Source organism: Rattus rattus, chromosome 16 (genome assembly GCF_011064425.1).
Source record: "Rattus rattus isolate New Zealand chromosome 16, Rrattus_CSIRO_v1, whole genome shotgun sequence".
NCBI lineage: Eukaryota > Metazoa > Chordata > Mammalia > Rodentia > Muridae > Rattus > Rattus rattus.
In genome coordinates this window covers 2,074,000-2,085,065 of record NC_046169.1, presented here as the reverse complement: position 1 = coordinate 2,085,065, position 11,066 = coordinate 2,074,000, and the positions used below count along the sequence as shown (strand labels likewise).

At 41.2% G+C, this 11,066-nt stretch overlaps 1 protein-coding gene across 1 annotated transcript; it reads right to left on the bottom strand.

Moving 5' to 3' along the window:
* Positions 1-5,321: 5,321 nt before the first annotated feature.
* On the bottom strand, positions 5,322-10,657 carry LOC116885843 (CD209 antigen-like protein E). Its single transcript, XM_032887182.1, has 5 exons — positions 10,612-10,657; positions 9,517-9,606; positions 7,881-7,964; positions 6,304-6,455; positions 5,322-5,435 (listed from the first exon to the last, which is right to left on the bottom strand). Exons 1-5 carry the CDS (start codon positions 10,655-10,657, stop codon positions 5,322-5,324), a joined length of 486 nt encoding a protein of 161 aa, XP_032743073.1.
* Between the last annotated feature and the right edge of the window lie 409 nt (positions 10,658-11,066).

Below are 11,066 nucleotides of genomic sequence, written 5' to 3'. Positions count from 1 at the left end.
AAAAACTCTGGCGAGGATGTGGAGAAAGAGGAACACTCCTCCATTGTTGGTGGGATTACAGACTGCTACAACCATTCTGGAAATCAGTCTAGAGGTTTCTCAGAAAATTGGACATTGAACTACCTGAGGACCCAGCTATACCTCTCTTGGGCATATACCCAAAAATGCCCCAACATATAACAAAGACACATGCTAGACTATGTTCATAGCAGCCTTATTTATAATAGCCAGACGCTGGAAAAAACCCAGATGCCCTTCAACAGAGGAATGGATACACAAAATGTGGTACGTCTACACAATGGAATATTACTCAGCTATCAAAAACAAAGACTTTACGAAATTCATAGGCAAATGGAGGGTGGAAAATGTCATCCTGAGTGATACACAATTACAGAAAAACACACATGGTATGCACTCATTGATATGTGGCTATTAGCCCAAATGCTTGAATTACCCTAGATGCACAGAACACATGAAACTCAAGAGGGATGACCAAAATGTGAATGCTTCACTCCTTCTTTAAAAAGGGAACAAGAACACCCATTCAGAGCCTGCCCCACATGTGGCCCATACATATACAGCCACCCAATTAGACAAGATGGATGAAGCAAAGAAGTGTAGGCTGACAGGAACCGGATGTAGATCTCTCCTGAGAGACACAGCCAGAATACAGCAAATACATAGGTGAATGCCAGCAGCAAACCACTGAACTGAGAACGGGACCCCCATTGCAGGAATCAGAGAAAGGACTAGAAGAGCTTGAAGGGGCTTGAGATCCCATATGAACAACAATGCCAACCAACCAGAGCTTCAAGATACTTAGCCACTACCCAAAGACTCTACATGGACTGACCCTGGGCTCCAACCTCATAGGTAGCAATGAATAGCCTAGTAAGAGCACCAGTGGAAGGGGAAGCCCTTGGTCCTGCTAAGACTGAACCCCCAGTGAACATGATTGATGTGGGGAGGGTGGTAAAGGGGGGAGGATGGAATGGGAACACCCATAAAGAAGGGGAGTGGGAGGGGTTAGGGGGATATTTCCCCAGAAACTGGGAAAGGGAATAACAATCGAAATGTAAATAAGAAATACTCAAAAAAAAAACAATTAAGCAATTTTATTTATTCCTTCTTTCTGTGGAGATTAATATCTCTGTGGCTATATATAACTAAACTACCTTTCCCTTTATATGAGTTGAATTAGTATCATATCCTATTAAACTTCAATATAATTTCCTTATATGTATTATATAAGCCTACAGGCTGCCAGTGTGTTCTATGCAAGTCTAAGCAATCCTAGAATTCTCATGGAGACCATGTTTAAAGAACACAGTTGTTTAGGACAGCACACACTTCTTAAATTTCATCAATTCCTCCATTTCTGTATTTTATTTAGACTTGCTCTCAGTGGCCTGTTCTCTCCTCATACTGCTCTTTGCCTTCTCCTAGCTGGAGCTGCCTGCTCTTTGTTTCCTGCCTTCTCCTAGGGAAAACGTTTAGCATTTGTAGCTTGAGCTCTTGTAGAACCTGAAAGAGCCTTTGGCTGAATTCCAGGTCTACTGTCCATGTCCCTGGGTCAGCCTGGGTGTGTCCCAGCCTTAAGCCCCATACATCAGAATAATGCATTACAAACTAGTATGTCTTTTGACCCTAGTCCCAAACCCACATGGCTTGGGCAAAAGCTGTGCAGCTCTGATATACCAATTCCCCCGACCTCCTAATCTTAAGATATGATACGTGTTTTTTATTCAGTAATTTACAATTACTTTTTACGAGTGAGTTCTTATTTACACATTGACAACAATGGTTGCTGAACCCAATAAATGCTACTTTATTTGACCCTGGTGACAGCAGCACTCCTCCCTACCTGCCCCAATGTTCTGGATTCCTGAATGAAGGCACATGCATGTGCACACAGCCTTTATATTTTAATATACCTTAAAAAGCTAAAGGCTGGGCCACCTCCTAACTTTCACATGGCTGATGTCCACAAATGTACTCCAAAATTCCTGATTTTTTACCAACATCTATATTCCATCTTTGCTGCCCTTGATCTAGACTTTCAACCCATTTGGGCCACAATCCCTGATGCTTACATGATGACTATCTTTCTCTTCTGCACCTCTCAGGCAGGCGTGGTGTCTCCTTTACATCCTAGACATATGGCGTATCCCTCCTTCTTCCTTTGTTTTATGCCTGGGAATCCTAAAAGTCCTTCCTCTTCTCCCTGCCCACCCATTGGCCACCACAATTTTATTTACCAATCAAAACCAATCAAAACCAGGGTCCCTCAGTCTTACCTGTAGGACACTACAATCAAGTTTTTGGAAAAACCTAATTAGCATGAGAATAGAAGCAGCTGCTGGTCATTGTGGACCACCCAATGTGGGTGCATGAAATTGAACCTGGTCTTCATCAAGAACAATAAGCACTCTTGACCACTCTGCCATCTCACAATTCTCTGGTCGCTTTCTTTTACAACTGTTAAATAAAATTTTCCTTAATTTTATACGTGTATAAAGTGGGTATTAACGACTCTCATCCTTACCCTCCTTCATCTTTCTCCCATCTCTGTCCATTCCCTATCCTTCCATAAATCTCATGCCCATAACTGTTTATTTTGTTTGTAATTTGCTTAATCTAACCAGGGTAATTTGTGTTACCATGGGTATGCTGCTTTTTATTGGAACCTGGTGGATTCTGCAGTAGGTACACAACTACAGACAATGATTTCCCTCTCTCAGAATCTATTAATAGTTTTTCAGAGGTAATAGGTAGGCCCTGTTAGCATTATTGTTCCCATTATAGGACTGATACAGCAAGTCTTGCATGGGTCCAGTCCAGGTAACTTCTGTTGTGAGTTAATGATTGCAATATCTGTATGGAATTTAGAGAATGACATTTTGCAGCTCTTGACTGTATTTTTTTTTATCTTTTATGTACTCTTTATTCTTTTCTGTAATGTTGCCTAAGACTTGGTGGGGGGCATGCCTATGTCTTTGTTATTGCTAAGCCCACATCTATGATTTATTCTCAGAATCTTGGGTGGCCTTGAGACTGTATTCTCCTGCTATGTAGTGTAAAATACTATCTTAATGTCCTCCATTGTATGTTTATAGACATTCGCTGTGTGAATACTGTAAGACGATGGTGGGTTTAACTTTATGAAAAACAGCATATCTCTCTAAAGAAAATTATAAGAACTTGGTACATTGGCCAGAATAAACTTCAGTGCTCGAATTATGAGACAAATGCTGTAGATAAAAATGTTTCATTAAGGAGATCGCCTTATTGCTCGTGCTCTCTTTGTACCTCCTTTTCCTAATAAAAATACTTGGATATGTGAGTTCCCCAAGAAGAAACTTAGATGGTGATAGTCCTGTCTGTTTCAGAAATACAAATGGTCACTACACCAGATTCCTTTGAACCAACTTAACTTCTTATGCATTATATTTAATTGAAATGCTTTTAGTGTTGGTATGATAAAATAACCAGACAGTAGGCAGCATATGGATGAAACAGTTTATTTTGGCTCATGGTACCAAAGAGATAGAGTTATTTGTGGTAGGGGAGGCATAGCAACAAGTAGAGGAAGGAAAAGCATGGCAACAGGAGCAGGAATATGGCTGCTCATATTTTCATTCACACACAGGAGGAAGAGTGAGAACAACAAATGAGGTGAGTGACAAGCAACTCAGAATTTAATCCTGGAAGAAAGCTGAAAACATGGCAACAACCCCAACCCGAAACAAAGTAAATTATGGGCACAGGAGTGGCCCAAGTGTTTGAAGACAAGGTGTCTGGAAAGGTAGAATTCAAATCTATTTTTTAAACCCAAGTGCCCACAGGAAGACAAAAGAAACTGAAATGAGAATACCTAAAATTCGAGTAGATGATAAATAGCTCAGTGTATAGACCACAGAGGTGAACAGATTTTACTTAGAGCAAGGTGATGCAGGCTTCTTGCAGACCCAGAATGCCTCATGGGAACATGTGATATCATTCCATCCAGAACCTGAAACTACTGCACAATCTTCATTGTTAAGGTTGTTAGGTTCTCCTGCAGACCAATAGTTCCTGAAATTGAAAACCCCAAATAACATGAGCTTCTTTCCCATCCCTATGATGTCAAGCTTTTCTAATTCCTGGCACTAGGATTATTCCTTATCAGTCTCATGTGCCTATGGAGGTCATACATCACTCAGACCCTGACAGCATGCCTACGTTATTTCTGTGAGAAACCAGTATTTTCTAATAGAAAATTCAAGAGACTCCAATTGGGAAATTGAGGCAGTTTTATCTTAGGTTTTAGAGAATCAGACTGGACAGAAGGCAAAACAAAACAAAACAAATAAACAATTGCCATGAAGACTTGATGCAAGGCAGTGGTTTTTATAGTCCTAATTATATTTCTCTGTCCCTCTCTATTCCTCATTGGCTAAGTTCTTCAGCAAGGCCCAATTTTCTCAGTGCTCAGTATAGCCTCCTCTCCAAATTCTCCACCCTAGTCATTCAGGACACAAAGCCTTTTCTAACAAATATCTTGGAGCTTTAAATTCCTCTGCCCACCATCCTTGATACTTGTCTCAGTCAGTTAGCTTCACTGTAACTTGCTAACCCTAACATGAGTAAAGAGTGCCTAGACGAGCAAGAGCCAGGTGAATTCTTAGAGGTCATTTGGATGACCTCTAAGCATGCCTTAGTGAAAACGGGACATTCTGACATTTAAGATCTCACTGACATTACAAATTAGCCTGGTATACAATCTTATATATTTTATCTGTACATAGCAAAAGACAAACACTGGCCTTGATCCTCCCACCTGTCTATTTTCAAGTTCTCCATCATTTGGAGCAATTCCTTCCAACTCTCATGGTATCATGGATCTTTTTGCTGAAAAATTGTATTTTGAAGGCAAGCATGCTCCTGTGTTTCAGATTCCCAATGAGTACCATGCAAAATACAACCCTCAGAGAAAATGGTCACCATTTTTTCTTTGGAGTAGTTGGGTCTTTTTGCAAAACCCATGTCCATTGGTCTTGTGTATAATTCTCATTTCCTTGTAGGAGAGGGTGAAAATGATCATCAGGTCCTCACATGTGATTACAGTCATTCCATTCACACCTCCCTCAGGGAGAAGAAATTCCTGCTATATCTACCATGTTGTAATGTCCTCCTTTAGATCACAGGATAGAATTGCAAAATCATAGCAGAACTCATCTCAATAACATTCCAACAAGCAGATTCTCATGCCTAGGGCTCCAAGGAGAATGTACAAACCACAACTCCTCCCTGCATCATGGAGCCACCCACAGCAAACTGTATTACCTCCCTTGCAGCGGTGAGCCATCCTCCCACTGCCACTTGCTTTCCTTCTTATTGTATGACAGACCCATCCAGGAATTGCCTTTCTTCTTAGAAATTCCCTGCAGGAAGCTCTGGAAGGGAAAGGGGGAAGTCAGGCTGGATTTCTGCTATCATTTTCATCTTTGGTATCTAGGAATAGAATTCTTGCTTGGAGTCAGACCCCAGCTTTCTACTGCAACAATGAATGCACACTTGTGTTTAGATGGAATCAACACACACACACACACACACACACACACACACACACACACACACACACAAATCTTTACACTTATCCTCATACACACATGTAGCCAAAGACATAAAGAGACCAGGCCAGGTGTCACACAGGATCTCTCTTGAACACAAAATTTAGAAGCAGTGTGTGGTGTGACTTGACAAATCTTATTTATTTTTGGCATCTGACTTCCCCCCCCCATTTTCTCGTATGCTTTGTTGAACTAAAATAATGGGATGAGAAACTTGCTGCCTACTTTCCAAACTTACAAGAGTCTGGAGATTCCTTGGTTTTAGACATTTCTTTAGGAATTCTCTCTTCAGAATAATAAACTTCCTGTGTGTGTGTGTGTGTGTGTGTGTGTGTGTGTGTGTGTGTGTGTGCGTGCAGTTCAGAGGACAACTTATAAGAATTGGTTCTGTTTCTATTGTGTGGACCCCAGATCTCTGAACTTCATAGCAAGCACATTTACCCATCAAGTCATCCTATAGGCCCCAAATCAGGACATTTAACACCATGGAAGTGCTTTTAAAACTCTGGTTGGCACTCTAAAAGATTCCTACATATTAAAGGTTTGCTAATGCATATATCCACGTTACCACTCTGTATTTATCTGAATGTACCATTTTCATCTCTTCAAGTGTAGTAAAAAATACCTTGTAAGAAGGATTCCATCTAGCTAGAATCGTGCCCATAGAACAGAAAAGCCCAGCTCAACATACCTGCTCGTCATTACTTTTTATGACCACTAGCTGTGCCCCCATGTCCTTGCAGGCCTTGACAGATTCCTTCCATTTCTCTTGGAATGTAGAGAAGAAGTAACAGTTTCCTTGGAAGAACATCCAGTCCCAGGAGCAGGGACGGCACAGGTGGTCTGTTGGCGGAGTGAGTCAGACTGATATACTAAGTTACCAATGTACCTCTATCAGTTAAGTCTCTCGAGTCCTTGAGATTTGGTCCTCTTCTTCCCTTGAAACTGCACAACTGGAACCATTTCTTTACATACTCTTGATATTTTTCTTGTATGTTTTCTGTTTATGTATATGCACATGTGTTTGTTTGTGTACTGTTCTGTGTGTTTTTGCAAGTAGAGGCCAGAGTGGATATTGGAGATTTTCATCCATCACTCTCAGTATTAAATAAAAACCTCCTCTGTATATAAAACAACAAAAATGAAATTAAAAAGATTACAAATTTGAGAGAGTTGTGGGTGCTTAGAATGGAAATGTAGACAGAGGGCAGGAGGGAATTTATGGAATTATATTTAAAATTTCTAATTAGAAATGTATTCTTATTTAATTTTGAATATTTGTTCTATGCAGACAATATTTTTTGGTTTATTCATTTTTGAGATTATATTTCAATTAGAACATACATGCCTTACTTTCTATTTCTTCATCTAAACACTCCCATATATGCACCTTCACTCTACTTTGAATCCATGATGGTTTAAACTGAATGTTATTGCATGTATGTCTGTACACACTTAATATCTCTTGATAAAATATACCCCACTCCCTCTCTTCAGATTTCTGTCAGAACTGCCTTTTCACACATTCCTATCAACTTCTTCATGAGCTGTTGTATCAGGGTACTGAATCCAGTTACTTACTGCCAGACGCTGTAGCTATGCCTGGCTTCTATCTTTGTTTGTCTCTGTTTGTGTCTCTCTTTGTCTCACTTTCCCTGTCTCTCTTTCTCTCTATGTGTTTATCTCTGACTCTTTCTTTTACTTTTGAGACTTGTTATTTATGAACAAACAACTCCCTGATTTCTCTAGTCAGCCCTGGTGTATGCCTGTACCCGCCACTGCTATGTTAAGGCATGTGTACCTATGTTCAAATTCTATGTGTTGATAAATCCAGACTCTGGTCCCCATGCTGTTTGACAAGCACTTTACTCACTGATCTATCTCCCTAAGCACAGCCAATCCCCGTTTAGCTTCCTGAGTCTTTTTCCTTCAAGATAACCCAGGGGGTCTTGGACAGCTCTCCTAAATAGAGAATGTTTAAACAGACATTAGGAGTCTGGTTTAAGAGAATGTCTTCTGTGTGAATGGCCCCATGTATCCAGTAAGTGCCATTTTAAATATTTATCTGAGTTCCCATTCAACAGATTTAGAAATTAAGGGACTGTAGGCAGGGCCTGTTGTGTCTAGTAACTGATATCTTTAATGTTCCTCAGTGTTCCCATTCAACATATGTAGAAACTGAGTGACTGGAGGTCCAACCTCTGCAGTCACTTCATGCCATGTGGAAACATTTCCATGCTGTTAGAGATCCACTGTCTGGTCACATACCTAGTTTAGCCTTCAGCTGATCCAGTTTCTGGTGAATGCGTTGCTTTTCATGATCATGCTCTTGGGATGTAGGAACCTCAGAACCTATGTCAAGAAAAGACAATGAAAATAGTAAATGATAAATCTATGAAGAGCGTAAGTAACTGGCACAGGACAGGAGCTGACACATGACCATCCTTGAGGGGTTTGTATAAAATGGCTTCAAGACTATGACCAGGCCTCCAGTTTAGACAGCCTTTAAAAATAAAACACAGCTATAATAAAAACAATAAAATGGGACCTTAAAGTCAGAGAGTCTTCTTGTTACCATCTAGAATAGAGCTTCACATAAAAGTCAGAGAGCTAGCTATCATGACAGGGTGGTAGGGCTAGGGCACAGGAGACTCCAGAGATGCTCCTCCAAGCAATGGGAATATCTGAATTTCTTATCCTTACAGGAAGGCACATTGCATTTTATACCACATGATTAGTTCAGTATAGCGGGTTTGGAAAAGATCATACAGAAGCTGGGCATCATAACCCAGGATGCTGGTAAGTCACATGCACATGCTTCTTAACTCTCATACTGACAGAGAGAGACAGAGGGACAGAGAGACAGAGACAGAGAGACAGGGAGTGACTAGGTGTTAAGTCTGATTAACTCAGGTTATGAGATCCAGCCTTTTGGTGACCAGAAGTTTTCGATCTTTATCATGGAAGACTCTTTTTGTTGTAAGTTGTGATTGACATAGAGACTCAGAACTGTTCAATGCACATGGAATCAGCTCCCGTGGAGAGCTCAGATGAAGATAGGACATATCTAACACAAGCATTGGGGTGGAAAGACTGTAAGAGCCATAGGTAGTGGAGGACTGCTGCAAAACAGTGTTTTCTGGACCCCACAGACCTGTGGTTCATGTGGACTCTCAGTGTTGTGACTGCAGCTCAAACCTGCAGAAACTCAAGCTAGATAGAATCCCAACAAAGGTAGAGAATGGCACAGGAAGCCTCAACTCTAGCTCTGTAATAATTAGCAATTTGAAACTGCTGGGAGACGGAGAGTGCGAAGAAGAAACAGATGGAGGGAGAAAGATAAGGAGGAAAGGTAGGTAGGGAGGGTCATTGGGATTTTTTGCCCCAGGAGATGACACATGCTCCAGTAAATGGTCTTTAAGCCATGTACATAGAGAACATTAAGTGTATTCAGTGGATAATAAACATGTAGTTCATGAAACTGGGAGGGAAAAGTAGTGGTGGAGAAGAGGGGAGGAACTTGAAAATAGGGAGGAGGTAATAGAATTCATCAAAACATTTTATTCATGTATGGAATCCACAAATAAATTGTAAACCAGGGCAGACTCGGCTCTAACTAACATGTGTTGGGTTCCCAGGAACATCATGTCCAAATCCCCAAATTTTATTTGAATGTGTCTCATTTGATTATGAGGAATCCTGATGCCCAGGGAAGTCTGACCAAAAAGGTAAATGGAGTCAGACCATGCCTCTGAAACTACTTCCTTCTTGTTACATAGGAGTCTGAGCGAACCCTTGACTACCTCCTAGAAGACATGTAAGACCAGAGTCCCAGCTTCAGTATCACCTCCACCCATGTGCTAGGAGACTAGAGCAGGAAGCTCTAACATTGAAGGTTTCTGACCTTTGAAAAGGATAGCCATGAGCAGAGCAGCCAAGAGGACAATGGAGATGAGCTGCAGCACAGTGATGAAATGCTCATGTTCCTGACCCCCTGAGGAAAGAGAATAGAGTGATCCCATTAGGTCAAGGTTCCTATCATACTCTAAACCAGGGTAGCCTAGTGTCTTCTTTCCCTTTCTGAATACAGGATTGCAGATAGTCATCATTCTACCACTGCTTCAGTTGTCCTGTTCATAGTACACTAGAGGAGCATCAGAAGTCTGTTTCCAGCCTCAGCTATCCCAGAATCCTGAATATCAATCCATTAGTTTTCAAATCTTTTGAACAAAATGGGAAAGGCGTTCAGTACTTACCACACCAAGAGTCAGGAGTTCAGTTTCCAGGTTCCACATCCACAGAATCGACACTTTAGACCTCAGATCTACTTCAAGTCTCAGGCATTCTGTACCTACCCTTTCCCCCACAAAATTGAGGATTCCTGTTTCCCAGCATTCAACTCACCTAACGCATGCCTCACTTCCCAAGAACAAGAGGACAGGCTCACTCTCCCTACCTCAAAATCACAGTGAACAATTAATCAACCTCCTCCTCATCATGAGCAAGGAATACTGATCCTAGCCTTCACCTCCGTGAAAAGCAAGAATCTAGAAACCATCAGCTTGCCCTTCTCAGGTCACAGGATTCTGGGTTTCAGAATCAGTGTTCTTAGGACTCAGGACTCTAGTCCCCACCCTCTAAAAATAAGCCCTCATGTGTTCATGACCTAGTTTCCAACTGCACATTGTCCAGTCCTCAGACATTTGAAATAGACTAACATCTCTAATCCTTCTAGAAATCAAATATTATTTGATTAATCATTTGCTTAATATTCTTCCCACCCCAGTACCTTCTTAATCCTTGTATAATCTCCCCAAACCCCCCAAAAAACCAAGCGAAAAAACCCACCCTGGTCCAAAGCTTCTTACAAAGGCTACTGTTTCTCTTTACATGCTTCTTCAGTGAGTGGTTAGAGCATCAGTTAGAGCCTGAGAATGCTGAGTTTTGAGTTGCACCTCTCGCTCAACCCTAAGCTCCCTGAGTCTTAGCCAAGCCTCACCCAACGAATGCAGATGTTTCTCATTCTTTCTGTTGCATATGCTCATCTTTCCTGCTGTCCACCAATGTGTAGAATTTTGGGGAGCACAGTTTTTCTTTGCGAAAACATCTTCTCACTCCTCAAACCTACACTCAACCAGGAAGAGAAAAAGAGAAGTGGTAACTGTCACTACATGAGCTACGGTAAGGAGACTGAAGATTAAATATAGATGAAATAGACTAGTTCCTGGGTTTCTGGGAGAGATCAGAAAGTTTAGAAGCCCAGGGCAGAGAGTATTGGTCCATTGCTAGTGATCAATCTCTTTGATGCTTTTAGCAGAGAATCTCTCAATACAGCCATTGTATTCTGGGGAACTGCATCAGGTTCTCTGTATCCTACTACAGAGGTTTGTATTCACGCATGCTCATTGCTGCAGTACTTACAGTAACTCAGAAATGGAACCTACTGAAGCGCTT